Genomic DNA, 24,369 nt, shown 5'->3' with positions numbered 1-24,369 from the left:
AGGACAACGCCACCCCGTAGGAGGACAACGCCACCCCGGAGGAGGACAACGCCACCCCGTGGGAGGACCAACGACCAACGTCGCCCTCCAGCAGACTTCATCTGCTACCGCAAGGCAGGCCACACAGCGCGGAACTGTCCTTTAAACGGGCAAACCCTGGGGCCGAGGGCCGACACCCAGGAGTAAATCAACCAGGCCCATCAAGCTGGTACCATCGGTTTGTAGGAGGAAGGCCTTTCCTGTCCATCGTGCTGGACGGTATAGCCACACCTGCATTACTGGACACCGGCTCACAGGTAACCATCATACCTGATGTCCTTTACAAAAGATACTGGTCCGTAGATGAACTCCAGCCGCCAGCCCGAGAACCTCTCTGTGTATGCCTCTAACGGCCTTCCTCTTAACCTAGTAGGGGTTAAGGATGTGACAGTGAAGGTGGGGAGAGTGGAACTAAAGGACCAAGGACTGATTGTAGTGGAGTGTAAACCTGCTGATACAGACTTGTATATGATACTTGGTACAAATATTGTTGGTAACTGTTTGGGAGAAGTGTTGTTTTTACTCCAGCAGATTGCTGACACTGCCAAACCAGGGCAGAGGAAGGTGCTCCAGAGAGAGATTCGAGCCCTCCTGTACCAGCAACAGGTAAAGCTATCTGGTGCTGAGATTGGTAATGTACGGGTGACAGACCCGATACCCATTGTGATTCCCCCAATGAGTGAGATGCTGATTCGGTGTAGGGCAGCAATAGGTCTCAAGGGACAGAACTACTAGGCGGTAGTGGAGCCCATTAGTTCGGAGCACAGACCTACACTCTTGACTGCTAGAGGGGTAGTTGACGTACGCAATGGGAGGGTACCCATATGTCTCCTAAATTGTGGGGAGGAGGAAGTTAAATTACCAAGATACGCCACTGTTGCCAGATTGTATACTGTGAATGATGACGCCATACACACAGTAGAGTCTTTAACCTCACTGGACACAGTGGAGGGTAATGACTCAGAAACCCAGGTGGGGGATTGGTGTCAACAGCTCCATGTTGGGACTGATGCCACTCCTGTCCATCAAAAACAAGGGGTACACAGGGTGGTCCAGGAATACGAACAGGTATTCAGCAAACACCCACTTGATTTTGTGAGGATTAAAGGGGTACAACACCATATACCCACAGGTGACCATCCACCCATCAAAGAACATTACAGGCCCATACCACCAGCACACTACCAGAAAGCGAAGGAAATGTTGCATGACATGAAGAAAGCAGGGGTAATAAGAGATAGCTGTAGCCCCTGGGCAGCTCCCCTGGTCCTGGTCAAAATAGGATGGAAGCATGAGGATGTGTGTAGATTACAGACAGGTAAATCGCATAACACATAAAGATGCTTACCCTTTGCCCCATATAGAGGAATCCCTGGCTGCACTAAAGTCTGCAAATTACTTCTTTACCCTTGACCTCACTAGTGGGTACTGGCAAGTAGCAGTTGCTGAGGAGGAACGGGAGAAGACGGCCTTCACTACCCCGATGGGACTCTGCGAGTTCAACAGTACGCCGTTCGGACTCTGCAACGCCCCTGGAACGTTCCAGAGATTGATGGAGTGCTGTTTGGGACACCGTAACTTCGAGACCGTGCTGTTATACCTAGATGACGTGATAGTGTACTCCAAGACATATGAGGACCATTTGAAGCACCTGGCGGAGGTATTTGAAGCATTGTCCCGGTACGGGATGAAATTGAAGCCTTCCAAGTGCCACCTGCTCAAACAGAAGGTTCAGTACCTGGGATACATCGTCAGTCCGGAAGGAGTAGCACCAGACCCGGAGAAGGTCACTGCCATCCAGAAATGGCCAGAACCGAGGAATCTCAAGGAGGTACGTCAGTTCCTGGGACTGCTCGGGTATTACTGGAGATTTGTAAAGGACTACACCAAGAAGGCAGCGCCTTTGCAAAATCTCCTGATAGGACAGTCCAACAGAGGCAAGAACCCCCCCTTCCAGTGGGGTAAAGAGCAGGCTGAGTCCTTTGCAGTGATGAAAGAGATCCTGACTGGCGAAGAAATCCTGGCCTACCCTGACTACAGTCAACCTTTCCTGCTGTACACTGATGCCAGCAACGAGGGACTAGGAGCTGTGTTAAGTCAGAAGCAGTATGGCAAAGAGAAGGTGATTGCATATGCCAGCAGGAAGCTTTGTCCTACCGAGAGAAATCCAGAAAACTATAGCTCCTTCAAGTTGGAGTTCCTGGCCTTGGTCTGGGCCATCACTGAATGATTCAAGCACTACCTAGCCTCCACTAAGTTCACGGCCTATACTGACAACAACCCCTGGACACATCTGGAGACAGCCAAGTTGGGAGCCATGGAACAGCGTTGGATGGCCCGACTGTCAAACTATCAGTTCACCATCAAGTACCGGGCAGGCCACAAGAACGCCAATGCCGATGCCCTATCCAGAATGCCTCACCAGTTGGACACTGAAGAAGAAGGGGATGACCTGGAGGAGGTTGAGCTACCTGCCTTCCACAGAAATGGGATGGTCCACGAGCAGCGCACCTCCAGGAGGTATCGTGGTAAGACACTAAACCCTTTACCTCATCACAGTTGGAAGGAGACCCAGGACTGCGACCCGGTTGTCAGCCGTATCAAAGAACTGATAACCCAGGAAGGTTCCTCCCTGGAGAAAGACGCTCCTCCACAAGCCAAGCAACTGTGGAATGAGAGAAGCCGGCTGTTCATCTATAGAGAGAAGCTGTGCCGAAGGTATGTCAACCCTAGGACCCATGAGATGGTATGGCAGATCGTAGTGTCCAGGACAGATATCCAGATGGTGTTGGAGGCCTACCACGATCAAGCAGGGCACTTTGGCTGGAAGAAGCTAGAAACCCTCCTGAAGAGTCGGTTTTATTGGGTTGGAATGCGGAGTTCCATAGAGAGGTGGTGCCGGGATTGTGGACCCTGTAGTCTCAGAAGAAAAGACTACAGCAGCCAGAAAGCACCCTTGCAGTCCATCAAGACAACCCAGCCCCTGGAGATCGTCGCTCTGGATCACGTCAAGCTGTCACCCAGCAGGTCAGGCTACTCCTATGCCCTGACCATGGTGGATCACTACTCCCGGTTCCTGGTGGTGGCCCCTGTCAAGGACCTGGCAGCAGAGACTGCAGCAAGGACGTTTCAAGCATACTTCTGCAGGCCCCATGGATACCCGGATAAGGTGCTGATGAATCAAGGCCCTGCCTTTGAAGCCGAGCTGTTCAAAGAGTTTTGCCATCTGTACGGGTGTAAGAAGATTCGGACTACGCCGTACCACCCTCAAACCAATGGTCTATGTGAAAAGATGAACAATATCGTCATAGACCTGCTGAAGACCTTACCTCTAGAAGAAAGGAATCAGTGGCCAGACAAACTACCTGACCTGGTAGATCTGTACAATCACATACCTGTGAGTTCCACCAATTGCACTCCAGCGTACCTCATGAGAGCAAGACCCGGAAAGTCGCCCATGGACCTCGAGCTTGGAGTGGTAGAGCCAGAAGCAGATATGTCCACTGAAGACTGGGATATGACTCGACAGGAGCAGTACAAGAGAGTGCAGGTCTGTGTCGAAGACAGTCTACATAGGGTGAGAGATAAGCAGGAAACACAATACAACAAGAGTGCACCCGCAGAACCCTTAACACCTGGAGAAGTTGTGCTGAAGCGAAAGAGAAGAAACCACAAGCTTGACAACCAGTGGGAGAGAGAGCCTTACACTGTGTTGGATTCCAGGTTCGACAATAGAAAAACCTGTCTAATCAGTAAAGATGGAGGAAAAACAACTGCAACAGTCTCAAGAGACCACTTGAAGTTGTGCCCAGGTCTATTGAAGCCACGGGAAGAAGTACCTCTTATAGTGACTGAAGAACCCAAAGAAGATGTACTCCATACTGTCTTAGGAGATTTCCCGGCAGATTGGCCTCAACTGGATGGAGCCGTAATAATACCTGTGATGCACTTCTACCAACAGCCTGAAGACCCTCCACTGCAAGTCAGACCTGTAAGCGCCCCAGAAGAGCCTGCTCAGGAAGAATCCCTGGAAGAAGGATCACCGGTAGAAGCAGAGCCAGAAGGCCCAACAATCAGTGTACTTGCCAGTCCCATGGAGAGGTTAAGACAGTTCTACAATTTGCCCACACGTAGATCTGACAGGGTAGCAGACAGTGCAAACACAGACATCAACAACACCCCAGTACTACGTAGGTCAACACGCAGTACAAAAGGCCAGATCCCTGCCAGGTATAAGGAATAAGTTAGAAATACCTGCAGTGTAGATAGTTACCCAGTAGGGTATTGCATATTGTTTATTATGTAAACTGAAATTAATGTGTGCCTTTAGTTACCCGCAAGAGTAAAAAAGACTTGTAGGCTGAGGACTGTGAGCAGCCAAAAACTGTCCTGTAAATAGTTGCACTCGTCAAAAGTGCCCCTTTAGTTGACCACAGAACAAAAACCCGTTTGGCGTGGCCGAAGACTTGGTCCAGCACCTGGATCACTTATGCCCTGTAGCCACGCCCAGGGCCTACGTTGAGGGTTTTCAGGCGGGTCCCTCATGTTTCTCATGTTCTTTCATCGGTGAAATGGACACCTGGTTACAGGACATACTGTAACTCTATTGTTATTATAATTATTGTTATTGCTGTTATTCATTATTGTTGTTAACCTGTTTTGAAAAAAATGCTTCAGTCCAGGAGTACTGAATTGTACTAGGGGGGAATGTGGCGCCCTGCTGTGCACAGGTGCCACAGAACCCAGTAGGGTGCATGGATGGACTTCTCCACAAGAGGCCCTCACAAATTCACACACCTCCACCCTACCACCTCACACCACCAGAGGGAGCCCATTAGGGATATATATATGGAGGGTGGAGCCAGGCAGCTCAGTTTAGTTAATAGTTAGTTGTGAGAGAGTGTGCTGGCACTTAGACCAGTAAAGACGCAGCACGCTGGCTGCTGTGGTTAGGCGAGCCAAGGCCTACAGCCCGAGTTGAAGCCTAGTGAGAGCCCCGAGTGTGGCCGAAGGCGAGAGGAGAGAAGAAGCAATGTGGGGGCAGAGGAGCGTACAAGGCTCACCCCGAACTATACACCGGACACCGGGTCCGCGCCTACAGGGTCCCTTTATACCCAGTAGGGACCACCGGATACCTGGAGGACTACAAGTCCCAGGTCGACCAACGCTGACTACCGTACCAGGGCTAGGAATCACGGAGGCGCCAGCGACCAGGGAGAGTGATCTCCAAGAGAAGGCCCTACCACCAGGTCAGCAGGTGCAAGAGAGAGAGAGACAGTAATTAAGCCAGGCCTAGCTCCAGGCAGGTCAGAAGCTTAGCAAGTGAAAGCCACGGATCAGGAGGCCCTATACCCGCTCACTGGGGAGAGTCCAGAAGTGCTCCCTTCGTACCGAGTACCCTGGACCATACCTGCATCTACACCAGTAAAGGTACCGAAGTGAACCCCCGTGTGAGTGTCTGTCATTTCTCCATGAACCGTCCTGGCCATCTCTCATCTGTACCATCATCCATTTCCGCACACTGCCCTGAGGCCCGCTCCACCTGTGGGGAGCCGTTCCATCATAAGCTGCCCTAACATCGGCCTCAGAGGACTGTCGCAGCGCTGGTAGACCTTACCAGGCACCACAGGTGGCGTCACGAACTATTCCAAAACCCCATATAAACCCAAACCCCTTTCTTTTTTTGTTGACCGCCCTGGGCCACGGACCGGGCCAGCCACCGTGATATCCCCCACCAGCACCCACCGGCCCAGCTGCCGAGTACCCCACGGCTCTGGGGGCGAGTCACTAGTGATATTAGAATGCTCTTTATGTGATAGTAGTGCAGTGATGTTAGAACCTGATAATATAATGTCCTACCTATTACATTACAGTGCGCAGTGTTCATACATGCTCCATCACTGATTATAGATTGATATTCGTGATGACAGTATGTGTCCTCTCTGATATTGCATGTGATACTAGAATGTGTCCAGTATTGTTCTCGCTCTTATGGGAATTCTTATTACATCTTGTGTGTCCAGAAATCGATTTGCACTGGCGCATATTTGTTTTTCTATCGTCAGCACAGATTGTGAGCCCTGGATATACTGATAAGAAATGCAAACATTGACCGCCATACATAAAAGTTGTTAGGAGCCCAGAGGGACGGCCATTGTGTCGCAGATCACAAGATGGGAAGAAACAGCAACATTAAGAAGTCAGACAGGAAATACCTGCTACTTACAGCCGAAGGACAATGGCATTATATATTTGCTATGCAGAGTCTCTCGTCTGTTTGTCTGAACTCTTCATTGCAGCAAATTTAATTTATTCCATGCTTTCCCAGAAATGTATTAAGTTTAAGGCTATGTTCACACTAGTTGTTTTTTCAGCTTTTTTTATGCTTTTTTATGCAAATTTTCAGGTGCGTTGTACCAGCAAAGTCTATGAGATTTCAGAAATCTCATGCACACAGCTTGGCTTTTATGTCCTCAGTATTTTGTGATTTGCATGTTTTTTTGCACACTAGATCATGTCACTTTCTTCAGCAATTTTTCAGTGTTTTTCACCCATTGAAAGCAATGGGTGGTGCAAAAAACGCTGAAAAAACGCCTAGTGTGAACGTTTTGCTGTGTTTTTAGGGAAAAAAAGCAAGTACAGCATTATGTGAAACCCATTGATTTTTGTGATTTTCCAAAGTTTACCATCTTGTCTTGGTCACCTGAGGCTTGCAGTTAGGATTAGTACAGTGTAATTAAATTAGTGATGTGTACAAAGTAGACATTGGCTGACCAAGATGTGAGATTGAACAATACCTGTGGCCGATCAAGGTGAGATATTGAACAATACCTGTGGCCGACCAAGGTGTGAGATTGAACAATACCTGTGGCCGACCAAGGTGTGAAATTGAACAATGCCTGACCAACTCAATGGCAGACCAAAGTGTGAAAGTAAACCGTGTCCTACAAAGTCAATGCACTGCCAATGTCTTAGGTAAACTATTCCTGAACAATTCCCCTCCCCCCACTGCTACATTTGTAATTCTGGTTAATATGGTTTCGCATATGTCTTGCATTGGTGACCTGTGTTCATGCTTCTGTAGTGGAAGCAAAGCTGAACTTTCCTGAAAAATGCACCAAAAAATGCACCAAAACCTGCCCTTTTGACTCAGCTTCTTTCCTGCCAAGAGAGCAGGTTTTGCTACAGAAAAAAAATGCTTATAAAAATGCCTAGTGTGAACATAGCCTAATGGTGCATGTGACAACCCAGCTTTTCTTCTTAATTATGCCAGGCATACTTTCTGATGGCCAAGAGCAATATACTGTATCTTTATTTTTATATTGACTTTTTAAATTGTGTTCTTCTTTGGTTGCTCAACACAGACAATTGTTGTTATAAACTTGAATGCTGATCACTTGAGGTGATATTGATTATTGATGAATGGCTGTTATCTACATCTTATATCAGCTCTTACAATGTATCGCCTGCCATACAGGGATTCTGAACAATCTATGTTTGTTAGATATGTTAAATACCATTGTAGGGTGTTTGCCAGCCAACATTGGGGGGATGAGCTGTGGATACTCGAGCCCTGTGGAATAATATCATCCCTGATCCTTGACCTGTGGATGTGTGCTTCAAAGAGCAATTGTGAACTATTTAAGGGACATATGCCTCTGTAGCAGAGATACTTGAAAAAGAGACAGCCAAGAGAGAAACGAGAACACATGGCTCCATCAACAGGAATACAGATCTGCTCCATTGAATATCCCTGAACTCTTAGCGACGTTATGAAGAAATCCAGGTTGGGACTCTCAGGTCACCTGGGTACATATCTCACTGTTCTATCCTAGGCATAGCCAGCGGAAGGGTGAGACTGTGTAATGTTGCACCATCTTGGGTATTTGCTGGGACTGGTCTATCTGTTTATTGTCCGCCTTGTGGTTCTATAAAGTATTGCCATACTGTTTTACCCTCACCCTGTGTTGTCTGAGTAGCGTTATGCTCACGGAAGACCCCGGGTCTTCACAGTGCACTTTTATTAAGGCATATGGATGTGATACAGGAGGGCTTCTACTCGGGATCCCAACTATGATCCGGAAGAGAAAGCCATTCTACAAGAGAGTCTGCCTTTCTGGAGCGCTCAAGCATTAAATGGACGACCAGATATCTGAATGGTCTACATTTAGGCTTTGTGCACACGACGCATTTTAAACTCAGGCAAATCCGCTGAGCTTATCAAATAAAGACGCTTATGGATTATTTTTTTTTTCATGAAGCATCTTTTGCGTCACTTTTTTGGTTGTTTCCTGAGCATTTTTTCTAACAGTTTTGGCCACCTGAGCTTATTTGGAGGATTTTCCCATGGTTTTTATGATGTCTTTTTTTACTGTCATTTTCTTACTTCTTTCAATAATGAAGAATCCACTAGCTTTTTTTTTTTAAAGTAAAAATGATTCCAAAACATTACAAAAGTTGTCTGGAAATGTTTACAGTTTTCCCATTGACTTGTAAAGTACAGAGTGACTTCTGAGTAGAAAACACCTTAAGAATGGACAGGTTACTTCTTTTAACCGCTTGACGTTTTTTTTTTTTCTTAGAAAGAATTGGTGAAAAGACATTCAAATGCCTGAACATATGAACAGCAAGTCATTTTTACATGGAAATATGTAGGCTCATTCTTTTGAACATTTTTCCTGCGTTTTTTTCTGCAGAATCCGCTTGAAAAAGACGTTATGGCTATTAAGGCTATGTTCACATAAAGTTTTCTGAAGAGTTTTTTCTGCAGCAAATCCTATCAAAAAACCTTCCCAAAACTGTTCTCTTCCTAATTATTTCTATGGGAACTCCACTATGCTGTGAATATGAAGACGTTTTTTTTAGCTTTCTTTTTCCTGAATTGCTGGAAATGTCTCCAAACTAGGCACTATCCAATCAAAAGGCTGCAAAAAAAATGCATCTGGGAAAAAAAAAACTTTTTCTTTAACTCTTCAAAAACTCTTAAGGAACAGAAACACCCCCTCCCAAAAAAAGAGTATGAAAATTTAGTTGTTTTTGAACACCTCAAAAAACTTAATATGAACATAGCCTAACACTGGGACTCAACGGGACAAATGGTCTTTGATTACAAAAATTGATAATGTGAATGAATATGAACTGTATAGTTCTACATTATTTCTTTAGATCCATCAAGGAACTTACCCTTGAAGTGAATGCTATTTTTCAGACATCCCATTCAAATATTGTGGTCAAAAATATGTTTGTTTGTTTCTTTTGGGGGGGGGGGGAAGTCATAATCTGGGATTTTACCTTTTTTTCTGATCCCTAGAATTGCTACTTTAAAAGGAAAAACACTTTAACAGCAACATGTGTATACAGTTTTTCAGTCTGTAGTGATGTGATCCTTTGCTATGATGCCATTGTCAAGAATGAACTCTGTCTGCATTTTTATTTCCAGGAAATTGTTGCTTATGATGAATTCCAGCGAAAAAGGAAACTGTGTTACATCCATTATATGGATATATAATTGGTTTTTGTTAATGCAATGAACACACACCTTTGCATAAACAGCTACTTTTTTGTTAACTTACTAGGGAATGTACATTTCCAAGTATGTCAACAAAAAAATAGCTGTTTATGCAAAGGAAAACAAAATTATATATCCATGTAACGGATGTAACACAGTTCCCTTTTTCACAAGAAAATTAACTTAATTTCACTGTAATTTCCCTCGGGATCAATAAAGTATTTTGTATCGTATTAATAAGGTTTGCTTATGCAGTTTGATATTTCACCACTAGATGGTAGAAACATTTTAACACTTGGGCTACCTGTTCATTCATACACCTAGTTTAGTGTTGATTTATATTACTGAACACAAAGGAGTGTTCTGCATGACGCCAAATGAAGTTCATTGTGAACTTTTCGCATCATAAAGATCTTGATGTTGTAAAATTTATTTTAGTAATGGTCGGGTAAGTAGAATACAATTACTACTCTGATCTTGCATGACAATGTCTGGCCACATACTTCTTGTGACACTGTACGGGAGATTTTTAAAGCTAAATGCAACATAATTTTGGTGCAATTTGCTGCAAAAAAACAGTATTACAGGAAAGAAATGGGAAACAAACCATATTCACTGTGTTAAAGCGACTTGCAGGGCTCTCACAGAGGCAGACACAGGAAACACTTTAGCACATTAAGGTTTCACCACAAAGTCCTCCTGTGGAGCTCTATGCCTTCCACACACATAGTCTGGAGACTTCCTTCTCCAGACCACACCAGAGGAAAAAAAAACAGTGACTGAGCATTTAACTTCCCCAGCCACACCCTTGAGGTGGAGATATGGTGAATGACCTACCACCCTTCACAATGTCATTCACAAAAAACACTCCCTTTTAAAATGGTGGTTTAACCCCCCAACACATAACATGCTGGAGAAAAGATGTAGGTTTAGTTCACTGAAGCTAGTAGACGCAGTGAAACATATCTCCCCTCACATATATCACCAGTGACTCTATCACAACACATATATTCAAAATCGACAGTGTTAAATTATCGTAGTTAAATTCTTGTCAACAAGAAGCTCTCTATATTATATATTCTTGTACATGGGGCAATATTATAGTAGTTATATTCTTGTACATAGGGGCAATACTATAGTAGTTATATTCTTGTACATAGGGGCAGTATTACAGTAGTTATATTCTTGTACATAGGAGCAGTATTATAGTAGTTATATTCTTGTACATGGGGCAGTATTATAGTAGTTATATTCTTGTACATAGAAGCAGTATTATAGTAGTTATATTCTTGTGCATAGGGGCAGTATTATAGTAGCTATATTCTTGTATATAGAAGCAGTATTATAGTAGTTATATTCTTGTACATAGGAGCAGTATTATAGTAGTTATATTCTTGTATATAGGAGCAGTATTATAGTAGTTATATTCTTGTACATGAGGCAGTATTATAGTAGTTATATTCTTGTACATAGGGGCAGCATTATAGTAGTTATATTCTTGTACATAGGGGCAGTATTTTAGTAGTTATATTCGTGTACATAGGGGCAGTATTATAGTAGTTATATTCTTGTACATAGGGGGCAGCATTATAATAGTTATATTCGTGTACATAGGGGCAGTATTATAGTAGAAAGCACAATAAATTAAAAGTCAGCTCACCCTCGGAGTTCCTGGAGCGTGGAGAGCCAGCTGAACTGCCAGGAGACTGATTAGAGAGGAAGAAGTGCATCCAGCTTCAGGTAACTCGTAATATCCAGAGTCTTTATTAGATCAGTTAAAATATAGATAGACAAGTAGCTGATTAAGACCACTAGGTTCAAAACGTGTCTTCTCCAGTCAGACCCTCCATGGAGTTGTGACTATATGCTGCTTGTCTATCTATATTTTTAATTGATCTAATAAAGACTTTGAATATTACTAGTTACCTGAAGCTGGATGCACTTCTTCCTCTCTAATCAGTATTATAGTAGTTATATTCTTGTACATAGGGAGCAGTATTATAGTAGTTATATTCTTGTACATAGAAGCAGTATTATAGTAGTTATATTCTTGTTCATAGGGGGGAGTATTATAGTAGTTATATTCTTGTACATAGGGAGCAGTATTATAGTAGTTATATTCTTGTACATAGGAGGCAGTATTATAGTAGTTATATTCTTGTACATAGGAGCAGTATTATAGCAGTTATATTCTTGTATATAGGGATCAGTATTATAATAGTTATGTTCTTGTACATAGGGGCAGTATTATAGTAGTTATATTCTTGTACATAGGAGCAGTATTATAGTAGTTATATTCTTGTACATAGGAGGCAGTATTATAGTAGTTATATTCTTGTACATAGGAGCAGTATTATAGTAGTTATATTCTTGTACATAGGAGGCAGTATTATAGTAGTTATATTCTTGTACATAGGAGCAGTATTATAGCAGTTATATTCTTGTATATAGGGATCAGTATTATAATAGTTATGTTCTTGTACATAGGGGCAGTATTATAGTAGTTATATTCTTGTACATAGGGGGCAGTATTATAGTAGTTCTATTCATGTACATAGGAGCAGTATTATAGTAGTTATATTCTTGTACATAGGAGCAGTATTATAGTAGTTATATTCTTGTACATAGGAGCAGTATTACAGTAGTTATATTTTTGTACATAGGGGCAGTATTATAGTAGTTATATTCTTGTACATAGGGGCAGTATTATAGTAGTTATATTCTTGTACATGGGAGCAGTATTATAGTAGTTATATTCTTGTACATAGGAGCAGTATTATATTAGTTATATTCCTTTACATAGGAGGCAGTATTACAGTAGTTATATTCTTATATATTTGGGGCAGTATTATATTAGTTATATGCTTACTGTCCCTCACACCATTTCATCATACTTTCCCCTAATCCCCCATATTATCCCCTCACACTTTTCATCCCCATACTGTCTCCTTACACTATTCCCCACAATACTGTCCCCTCATTCATTTCTCCCCCATACTGTCCCCTCACACTATCCCTATTCTGTCCTCTCACACTATCCCCCCATATTTTTTCCTTCACACTACTTTCCATTCTATTCCATCACACTTTTCTCCCCATACTTTCCCCTCACATAATCCCCCCCATACTGCCCCCTCCCATTATCCCGCCATACTGTCCCTTCACACTTATCTGATCTCATACTTCCCCCTTACACTTTTGTCACCCACACTGTCTCCTTACGCTTTTCTCCCCCATACTGACTATTGCCTACATACTGTCCCCTCACACTCTCCTCTCTCTTTTGGCACCCACAATTCCACCCCAACTTATTATCCTCTCACATCTTTTCCCTTTTACTGTCCTCTCACACTTTTATCCCCCCTACTGTTCCCTCACCCCCCCATACTGTCTCCTCACACTTTTCTCCCCCATACTATTACTTCACCCCCTATACTGTGCACTAACACATTTCCCCCACACTGTCTCCTGACACTTTTTCCCCCATATGATCCCATCACACTTCATTCCCCCATATATAACCCCTTCACAAGATTCCACCCCCCCAAAAACACTTCTGTTTCTTTGGCTTCATTGGAGCACTTAGATTGCCGTTGTCCACCTCCTCTGTAGTGCAGGAGTGACATCACCACCGTGATCTGGTCACCTGTTGACAACCCTGACACTGAAGTTCCAGCGGTCAGAGCTTCACATATACTTACGCCTGAGAGACATGGGTAGAATTGAATACAGGGATACGGCATTTTACAGATTCTTTCAGACGGCTGTCAGTTTCACAACCGTCTAAGAGAATGTCGAATCCCATTCCTGGGGGGCCTCAAGATGCCATCGCCTGGGAGACACCACGGACCACCGCATTAGCCAGCTTGACAGTGCCCCTTTGCTGGCTGTGCACAGGGCAAATGCCCCGTCTGCCCTCTCCCCCCTAGATATGACCATGCAGAGAGCACAGATCAGAAGTTGAAAGTTAGACATTTTAATAAGCTAACTCATTTAGAAATTGATGGCAGCAACACATCTAAAAAAGTTGGACATGGCCATGTCTACCATTGTGCAGCATACCTTTTTTAACAACAATCTGTAAATATCTGGGAAATAAAAAGAGACATTGCTGGAGTTTTTGGAGAGGAATGTGGTCCCATTCTTGTCTGATGTAGGATTCTCACTGCTCAACAGTCCTGAGTCTTCGTTGCTGGATTTTTTCATTTAAAAATGCGCCAAATGTTTTCTATTGGTGAAAGATATGTGTGGCACCCCAGGGGTCTGGTTTTCCACAGTAATGTAATGTTATGTCTGAGAGCAGGTGGGAGGTCCTTTGGTCAGGGATCCTGTGCATGCCACACCTCCTGCCCAGTCTTGGGAGGGGAAGAACTTCCCCTGTATAAACCCTGGGCTGAGGCAGGGTTAGTCAGTCAAGGAGAGTAGAGACAAGAAACAGCAGAAGCAATACTACTACGAGTCAGGGGCTGGCAGCTGCAGAGCTCGCCCTGACTGAGAAGCTTTCTTACCGGACCCGGCGTCCGAGGCTGTGGGGACTAACTCTTACCCAGCAGCAGAAGCCGACCGGCAGGGGATTTCAGGTCCTCAGGCCCAGAAACCCGAAGGCACGGTCACACGCGTGGGACCAGCACCGCCATCGTGGAGCGGAAGCCATTAGAAGGCCCCGAGTCACCGGCCATACGGGTGAGCACCGCACGGTACACTCAGGGACGTGGGCTACTTATATCCGCTTCTAGCAAGGTAGCCAGAAGAGTACAGTCAGTTTGGGAGGCCTACAACTCCGCCTGGCCAGGGGAGATCCCATCTGCTCAAGGACTGACCAGGCCCCGTTCACTAGCAAGTACTCCGGGAGGGTCTATCGTTGTTACCAGTAAAGACCCTGAATTACACCGCACCGTCTCTGAGTGGTTCCTGCTACCCCCATCATCCACATCTGCTGCCCTGAGGCCATACCCCTCCCGTTGGGGGTTATACCATCTACGCTGCACCATCCATCCACCGGCCTCAGCGGACTGTCCTGCAGCGGCAGCTCCATAGCTGCATTCAACGGGTGGCGTAGTCGTCCTACATCTACCGCTATTACATCGCCGCTCAGTTTGACTCCCTGGGCACGGACCGGGTCACCGCCACGAGACTACAACCCTCAAGAGATCCGGCTCCGGGTAAGCTCCCGCGTGCGCAACGCAGCGCGACACAGGCCCAGGGGCGCGTCAACTTTTGGCGTAGTCGGCAGGATTTCGTGCCCGCAACCACCGGGTACTGCGTGCCTGAAAAAGACTGTTCAAACTTACCTGTGGTGAAGATTCCCGCCATCCGGCGCCATCTTCCGCTTCCTTCCCGCCATCGGTGGAGTTTTCCCGCCATCCGGCGCCATCTTCAGCCTTCTTCCCGCCATACGTGGAGTTTTCCCGCCATTGGACGCCATCTTGAGGACGCCGCGCGGGAAGAAGTGGGGCGTGGACTCTGAAAGCGCGCGAGAACTGAAGCCCCGCCTCACGTCCGGACGTTGCGTAAGGTCCTGGAAGGAGCCCAGCAGACGCCGACGTCACAGGAGCGCGACGGAAGGTCCTCAACCCTGACGATCCACTGCGGAGCCGTGGCCTACGGAAGAGGATCATCGCAAGGTAGGCCACGGTCCACTAGGGGGGAGGAAGATGTCGGATACGGAGGAGAGCTTCACTGCCTCAACCCCCGCCAGCGCTACCGCTGCTGCAGTTATGCCCTTCACCATGCCCTATATCCCGGGAGCAGCTTGGCTACCCCAATACTCAGGGGAGTCACATACCCTGCATGACTTTAGAGAAAAGCTGGATAGCCTCTTCCAGGTGTACCCCCTCACAGAAGAGCAAAAAGTGAGCATCCTGGTGGCCCAACTAACCGGGGCAGCCAAAAGGGAAGTAAAATCCTGGCCACCTGGGAGGAAGACTGTCGCAGGGATACTAACCCGGCTGAAGGACACCTTTGATACCCGCACCTCAGCCGAGATTAAGCTTAGATTCTACGGGTGCAAGCAGCGAGCGCATGAGAGTATAAGGGACTATGCACTAAACCTACAAGAGGCCCTGAGGGCCATTAAGCAGACCGACCCTGATGGAGTGGGAAACGAGGACAGGCTGTTGACCGAACAGTTTATAGAGGGACTGTATTGTAATACCCACCGAACCCAGTTGCGGGCAATGGCCTTACAGGATCCCCATCTGGGCTTTGCACAGTTCAAGGACAGAGCCATCCGGGTGCTCCGAGAACCGGCACCGGGTGGCGTTGTGACCCACAAGCGCCCTGCTATCACTTACCACCAGGAGGCGGCGCCCTTGTCGGCAGGGCCTGTGGGAGCTGATGCGCAGGCTTTGGACAATGACCCGGCTCCAGACCTACACCATCAGGTCCAAGAGCTAGCTAAGAGCGTTGCTGCGCTAACCCGAACTGTGCAGTCTTTACAGGCTTCCACCCCAGGGAAGATCCAGCTGGCATCCGGACCGGAGGACATCCCGTGGCGTCGACCAAGGAGGACCCCACCGGCCAGAGGAAGACCCAGTGACCGATACAGCGAGGACGGACGACCCATCTGCCGCCGCTGCAATCAACCTGGACATATGGCAAGGTACTGTTCTTTAAACGGGCACAACCTGGGGTAGAGGGCCAACCCCCAGGAAAAAGATCACCAGGCCCATCGAACTGGCGCGACAGATATGTGGGAGGACGTCCAGTCTTGCCTGTGGTACTGGATGGCATTCCCATGAGTGCCCTACTGGACACCGGGTCACAGGTCACCACCATCCCGTACGTGCTCTTTAAGCAGTACTGGAATGACTCGGATATTACCCGCTACCCTGACGACGACTTGAGTATCATCGCCAGCAATGGCCAGCCCGTGCCACAGATCGGATTTAAAGAGGTGACCATCAAAATCGGTAGAGTCGAACTGGCAGCACAGGGACTGATCATTGTAGATATTGACAAACATGAGAGTCACCCAAAAATAACTCTAGGAAGTAATGTAATTGAAAATTGTCTTGCAGAGGTGATTTTCCTTTTACAGCAGGTTGCCAAGAACGCCAGCTCCGGCGAGCAGCGGGTGCTCCAGAAAGAGATCCGGGCACTGATGCGACGGCAACAGGTGGAACTCTCCGGCGGTGAGATTGGTAGCGTAGGAATGTGTGACCCTTTTCCTATTGCCATGCCCCCAAAAAGTGAAATGATGATTTGGTGCCGGGCAGCTATTGGTCTGAGAGGTAGAGATTACCAGGCAATGGTAGAACCAGTTTACTCGGACAGTAGGCCCACCATTTTGACAGCACGGGGGGTGGTTGATGTACGCCATGGGAGGGTGCCCGTTCGCATAATAAATATCGGGGAGAGGGAAGTGTACCTGCCCCGGTATGCCACGCTAGCCAAATTATATACCATTAACCAAAATTCTATACAATCTGTGGAAGCCTTGCCTCCATCTCACCCGGAGGAAGGTAACGGCTCTAAGAAAAACATGGAGGACTGGTGTCAGCAACTACATCTGGGTACTGACTCCACTCCCGCACACCAGAAACAAGGAGTCTATCGGGTGGTTCAGGAGTACGAGAGAGTGTTCAGTAAACACCCGTTAGACTTCGGGCGAGTCAAGGGGGTAGAACACCACATCCCCACGGGAGACCATCCTCCTATAAAAGAGAGGTATCGACCCGTACCCCCTGCCCACTACCAACACGCTAAGGGGATGCTTAGAGACATGAAGGAGGCTGGGGTGATCAGGGATAGCTGTAGCCCCTGGGCAGCTCCACTAGTCTTAGTCCGAAAGAAAGACAACACCATGAGGATGTGTGTAGATTACCGGAAAATCAATCGTATCACACACAAGGATGCGTACCCCTTACCAAGGATAGAGGAGTCATTGGCTGCTTTAAGATCTGCTAACTTCTTCTCTACCTTGGATCTCACTAGCGGGTACTGGCAGGTTCCTGTAGCAGAGGCGGACCGGGAGAAGACCGCATTCACCACCCCGATGGGACTTAGCGAGTTCACCTGCATGCCGTTCGGACTCTGCAACGCACCGGGAACCTTCCAACGACTAATGGAGTGTTGTCTGGGCCACAGAAACTTCGAGACGGTCCTGTTGTACCTGGACGATGTCATCGTATATTCCAAGACGTATGAGGACCACCTGAAACACCTGGCGGAAGTGTTCGAAGCTCTGGCAAGTTACGGCCTAAAGGTGAAACCCTCCAAGTGTCACCTCCTGAAACCAAAGGTGCAGTACCTGGGACACGTGGTGAGCGCTGACGGAGTGGCTCCCGACCCTGATAAGATCACCGCAATTAAGGAATGGCCAAGCCCCTCCAGCGTAAAAGAAGTGCGGCAGTTCCTCGGGTTGGTAGGCTACTACCGAAGGTTTATTCCCGGTTTCACCAAAAAGGCAGCACCTATGCAGGACCTCCTGATAGGCCAGTCCCGGAAGGCCAAGAACCAGAAGCCGCCCTTCAAATGGGAGGAGCTGGAAGAAGAGTCCTTCCGCCAGCTGAAGATAGCCCTCACGGGGGACGAAATCCTGGCGTACCCGGATTATAGCCAGCCCTTTATCCTCTACACCGACGCCAGTAACATCGGGCTAGGAGCCGTACTGTCCCAGATCCAGCAGGGGAAGGAACGAGTAATTGCCTACGCCAGCCGAAAACTGCGACCCACCGAAAGGAACCCCGAGAATTACAGCTCATTTAAGTTAGAGTTCCTGGCCGTAGTATGGGCAGTCACCGAGCGCTTTAAGCATTACCTCGCTTCTTCCCGGTTCACCGTGTACACGGATAACAACCCGTTGACACACCTGGACACGGCAAGACTCGGTGCCCTGGAGCAGAGGTGGATGGCCCGTCTGTCCAACTACGAGTTCACAATCAAATACCGGGCAGGACGCTCCAATACCAACGCGGACGCCCTGTCCAGGATGCCCAACCTGCCGGACGGAGGAGAAGATCCGGAGGGACTGGAAGAAGTTGAACTCCCTGCATTCCACCGTCATGGGACTATCCAGTATTCCCACCGGGTAAGGAGTAAGCAGGCTGCTACGTTGAACCCCTTACCCCACTACAACTGGGCGGAAACGCAAGACAGCGACCCTGCCGTCCGACTGGTGAAGGAGATGCTGACTCGGCCGGAGGCTCGCCTTGAACCAGACGCTCCGGAGGAAGCCAAACAACTATGGGCAGAGAAGAGTCGACTGTTCCTTTACAAAGGGAAGTTGTGCCGCAGAATGGTTAACTCCCGGACGCATGAATTACTCTGGCAAGTAGTGGTGCCACGAAGAGACGCAGCCATGGTGATGGAGGCATACCACGATGGAGCTGGACACTTCGGGTGGAAGAAGCTGGAGTTCCTGCTGCGTGAGCGGTTCCACTGGGTAGGCATGAGGGGAACCATCGAGAAGTGGTGCAGAGACTGTGGCCCGTGCAACCTGAGAAGGAAGGACCGTGCCAGCCAGAAGACTCCCCTGCAGTCCATCGTCACCCGGCAACCGTTGGAACTGGTAGCCTTGGATCATGTAAAACTGACCCCAAGCAGAAGTGGCTACGTCTACGCGTTAACCATCGTGGATCATTACTCCCGGTTTCTGGTTGTCGTCCCCGTCAAGGACTTAACGGCTCAAACAGCAGCTAGAGCCTTCCAGCAGCACTTTTGCCGTCCACACGGGTACCCGGACCAAGTGCTGACGGACCAGGGACCTGCCTTTGAAGCGGAGGTCTTCCAGGAATTCTGCAATCTGTATGGCTGCCGGAAGATAAGGACGACACCCTACCATCCGCAAACTAATGGACTTTGTGAGAAAATGAACCAGGTGGTAATGGATCTTCTAAAAACGTTGCCCCTGGAAGAACGCAGTCTGTGGCCTGAGAAGTTGCCCGATCTGGTGGACCTATACAACCACATCCCGGTAGGTTCCACCAACTGTACCCCGGCTTACCTAATGAGGGCAAGACCTGGTAAGTTACCTGTTGACCTGGAAATGGGAGTCCTGACACCCGAGGACACTTCACCAGAAACAGACTGGGACACAGAGAGGCAGCAGCAGTACCGGAGAGTACAGGAGAGCGTGGAGCGAAGTCTCTGTCAGGCTAGGGAAAGACAAGAGAAAACTTACAACCAGTATGCTCCCGCTGTTCCCCTGGTACCCGGAGAGCAGGTCTTGAAGAGGAAGAGACGGCTCCACAAGTTGGATGACCAGTGGGAGAAGGACCCGTACACCGTACTGCCCTCAAGCCACGAGAACCCGAAGGTTTGTACCATCAGTAAAGACGGAGGGGAGACCACAGCCATTGTATCCCGGGACCACCTGAAGAAGTGTCCCGAACAACTGAGGAACCCTGAAGAGGAACAAGAAGACCATCGACCCGTAGAGGAAAGGGAAGATATGGTTAGTACTGTGCTCGGGGACTTCCCTCGGTCTTGGACTCAAGTCAATGGTGCAGTTGTGGTACCCGTACTCACCTTCCTCCAACCAGCATCCCAAGCACCTACGGAGCAACAGGTAGAGCTGGAAGAACAGCCGGTCCAGGAGGCAGAAGACTCCACATATGGACTTCAGGCGGCCGGTTCATCACCCAAAGTCTTCGTCTGGGAAGCCATGCTGTTGTGATGGATGCAGTATGTGATTTAACATTGTCTAGCTGAAATATGCAAGGCCTTTCCTGAAACAGACATTGTCTGAATGGAGCATATGTTGTTCCAAATCCTCTATGTAATGCTTGATCGCGCCTTACTTGTATAATGTGCCCATGTCACTAATGCCTCCCATACCATCAGAGATGCCGGAATGGTGCGCTGATAACAAGCTGGATGGTCCCTCTCCTCTTGAGTCCGCAGGAAACGGAGTCCGTGATTTCCATAATTAATTTCACATTTTGATACATCTGACCCCAGAACAGTTTTCCATTTTGCCCCATTCCATTGTAAATGATCTTTGGCCCAGCATTTCTGGATTGTGTTGATTTATGGCTTCTTTTTTGCATGATAGAGCTTAAACTTGCATTTGTAGATTGTACAGAGAACTGTGTTCACAGACAATGATTTCTGGAAATATTTCTGAGCTCATGCAGGGATTTTCATGACTGAATTATGCTTGTTTTTAATGCAGTGCTACCTGAGGGCCCGGAGATCATGAGCATCCAATACTGATTGTGGTCCCTTTTGCACAGAATCTCTGAATCTTCTGATAATAATATGTTCTGTAGATGGAGCGATATTCAAAGTCTTTGCAATTTTATATTGAGGAACATTTTTCTGAAATTGTTCCACAATCTTTAGATGCAGTTGTTCACAGATTGGTGACCTCTGACCATCTTTGCTTCTGGGAGACTCTGCCTCTCTCACACTCTCTTTTTATACACCTGTGATTTAGTTGGAAATTGATCCTTCAACAGTTAGTACCATTTACTTTTCCAGCCTTTTGCTAACCCTGTCCCAAAGCTTTTGAGATTTGTTGCTGCCATCAATTTCTAAATGAGTTATTATTTTTTTTATATGAAAATTGTCTGATGTCCACCTTCTGATCTGTGTTCTATGTTCCTTTGCGGCTAAAATATGTCTGTAAGATAATTCCAAATCATTTCATTATTGTTTTACAACCCCAATATCAACTTTTTTGGAATTGGGGTTATAGAAAATCACTTGAGAAATATAAACAACTGGACGGTTGGCAACCCTGACTAATACCCTGTGAACTTACAACTACCTGCCGGCACCTGTCACACAAGGTATGGGAAAGACTAGTGCAACAGAAAGGGAAAGGAAGCCCAGACACTAGGGAAAGGGGGGAGTGAAAACCTCCTAGTCTGGCCTAGTGTCACCCTGTCTCAATTACCGTCCCTATATTGGCTCTTCACCAATCGCCGCACACATGCCTTGCCCTGACTTTCCATGGCGTATGGCTAAGGCTAGGGATGGGAGGAGATGGGCACTAGTCGATCTCCACTAAACTCTATAGCCAACAAGGGTAGACAAACAGGGGGGAATTGCTTAGCTTTAGACGACTCCAAAGAAATGCACACACGGCCTCAAGCTTCTGAGAGGACGATGTACTGCTCTTGCTAAAGCCTCACAAGTAGTAATGAATATCGCCGGCACTTCCTTCCTCTCAGACACACCAGGTATTTATACACTCAGGTCAGGGAGCTAATTAGCCAGAGGGAGGTAGCCGCTGGGTCCTAGAGACAGCCGGCCTCTAGGAAGATGTCTGTAATACCAAACGTAGAGATCTTCTGCAACCAACTGCAGGGCGACTGTCTGTCACCACTGACACACCCGTGACAGCACAACGCCATGATATTGCGGACCCTATAAATCAGAAGAGGGGTCCAGGATACCGGCAGGTTGCAGGAAGTTTGCAATGCTCTGGTGCGACTGCTATGGCTTACAGGCATGGCCGATGGACCAGGGTCCTGCAAATTGATTTGCTTCACTCTTTAATCTAACTGTATAATAAAAATAATATATTCATAACAACAACAGTATAAACTGTATATAGTAATAATATAATAGTATAACATTATATAACAATAGAATAGTAATAATATATATATAGTAATACAATAAAATAAATAAAAATTACAATAATATAATTGTATAATTCTTGCAGGATATTACTAATAATCACAATAATAAAATTATTATTGCTATTGTGTTATTATTATTATATTGGTAGCATTTTGTAATATTTTTATTAAATAATACTTGTTACTTACCCTTCGGGAGGATGCAGAGAGACGCCAGCAGCCACAAACTGGGAATCCCCATTATGTCCTGTAATAACAGACTAAACTCTTATCTCTGGACCTGAGTTCTGTGCGATGTTAAATCCTCGGGGCTGCAGAGAGTCCGGGCTTTTCAGAGTCAGGGTGGAGCGCCCATTCCTGTAAGGGAAGGAGGTCTGCACAATGATGGGAAATCAGGCCTCGGCGTATGGAAAAGAAAAACTTAGAGGAGTTTTCTTTTGTCAGACGGCAGCAGCCAGAGGTTGAGGGAAGAATGTTAATCAGGAAGACTGGACTCCGAATTCATTATCCCCTCCCATTCATTCCCCTATCATCATCAGAAATCTCTTATATATAAATTTGTCAAGATGTTTTTTGGCAAAGATGTTCACGTGTCCTTGGATGTCAGATTTATGAAAGTTCAGTTGTGGCCAAAAGTTTCGCGATTGACACAAAGTTTTCTTCTTCACTATTTTTAGATCTTTTAGTCAGATGGTTCTCTGGTTACCAAAGTACAAATTCCATGAATAAAGAAAGGATATTGACTGATGGCGGTCACCAATCCCAAGAATGGAGCTATCTCTGGAAGTCCACTAGAGAATGAATTGGGCATGGGTGTGCATGCTTGACATCCACTCTACAGTTGTGATGAAAAGTTTTGAGACTGACACAAATTTTGGTCGTCACGCAGTTTGCTCCTTTCAGAGTTTTTAGATCTTTTAGTCGAATGTTTCTATTGTAACAAAAGGACAATTATCCCCATTTCATAAGTCAGAGATCTCACTAGTTATTGCAGATCTGGCTAAAAGAGCAGTGAATATAGCATTTCTACAGTAGTTATCAGTATAAATATGAGTATACATTGATAACCTCTGTATAAAAGCTTTATGGGTGGGCCAACAGTTTTTTACATACAACACAGGGGCAGAGAGGTGATAAGTCCTCTTTAAGAATTTTGATTTTACTTTTCCTCCCAAAGGGATAACTCTAGGCCCATGGCCTTGGTTAACAACCTATAACTGGCTCCAAAAATTACATGTAATTCATAATACTGGGATCGCAAAAAGTATTCTACTACCCTTTACATAAAATTCAGGAGCAACTGAAAAATCTGCACCGCATCTACAAGTGCTTCTCACTAAATTAAAATATCATCAAAAAGTTAATTTATTTCAGTTCGTCAATAGAAACAGTGAAACTCATATATTATATAGAGTCATTACAGAGTGATCTATTTCAAGTGTTTATTTCTGTTAATGTTGATGATTATGGATTACAGCCAATGAAAACACAAAAGTCATTATCTCAGTAAATTAGAATACTTTATAACAACAGCTTGAAAAATGATTTTAAAATCCGGAATGTTGGCCTACTGAAATGTATGTTCAGTAAATGCCCTCAATTCTTGGTCGGGGCTCCTTTTGCATCAATTACTGCATCAATGCGGCGTGGCATGGAGGCGATCAGCCTGTGGCACTGCTGAGGTGTTATGGAAGCCCAGGTTGCTTTGATAGCAGCCTTCAGCTCGTCTGCATTGTTGGCTCTGGTGTCTCTCATCTTCCTCTTGACATTACCCTATAGATTCTCTATGGGGTTAAGGTCAGTCGAGTTTGCTGGCCAATCAAGCACAGTGATACTGTTGTTTATAAACCAGGTATTGGTACTTTTGGCAGTGTGGACAGGTGCCAAGTCCTGCTGGAGAATGAAATCTCCATCTCCAGAAAGCTTGTCGGCAGAGGGAAGCATGAAGTGCTCTAAAATTTCCTGGTAGACGGCTGCGCTGACTTTGGTCTTGATAAAACACAGTGGACCTACACCAGCAGATGACATGGCCCCCCAAACCATCACTGATTGTGGAAACTGCACACTAGACCTCCAGCAGCTTGGATTGTGGCCTCTCCACTCTTCCTCCAGACTCTGGGACCTTGATTTCAAAATGAAATGCAAAATTTGCTTTCATCTGAAAACAACACCTTGGACCACTGAGCACCAGTCCAGGTCTTTTTCTCCTTGGTCCAGGTAAAACGCTTCTGGCGTTGTCTATTGGTCATGAGTGGCTTGACACAAGGAATGCAACACTTGTAGCCCATG

The 24,369-nt window shown here is 46.4% G+C and overlaps 1 protein-coding gene across 1 annotated transcript in view; it reads right to left on the bottom strand.

Annotated features, from left to right (window-relative positions):
* Positions 1–22,573, bottom strand: part of LOC141269287 (uncharacterized) — a 61,049-nt gene extending 38,476 nt beyond the window's left edge. Inside the window, exon 1 of the mRNA XM_073680394.1 lies at positions 22,270–22,573. Within this exon, the coding sequence (XP_073536495.1) occupies positions 22,270–22,321 (52 nt within the window). The 5' untranslated portion in view covers positions 22,322–22,573. The remainder of the gene's footprint in view (positions 1–22,269) is intronic.
* Positions 22,574–24,369: the final 1,796 nt, after the last annotated feature.

Source organism: Phyllobates terribilis, unplaced genomic scaffold (assembly GCF_046119375.1).
Source record: "Phyllobates terribilis strain yellow unplaced genomic scaffold, ASM4611937v1 Scaffold_1__5_contigs__length_1240528914, whole genome shotgun sequence".
In the NCBI taxonomy this organism is placed as follows: Eukaryota; Metazoa; Chordata; class Amphibia; order Anura; family Dendrobatidae; genus Phyllobates; species Phyllobates terribilis.
The sequence above is the reverse complement of the archived record's forward strand: the minus strand, read 5'-3'. Positions and strand labels throughout refer to the sequence as shown.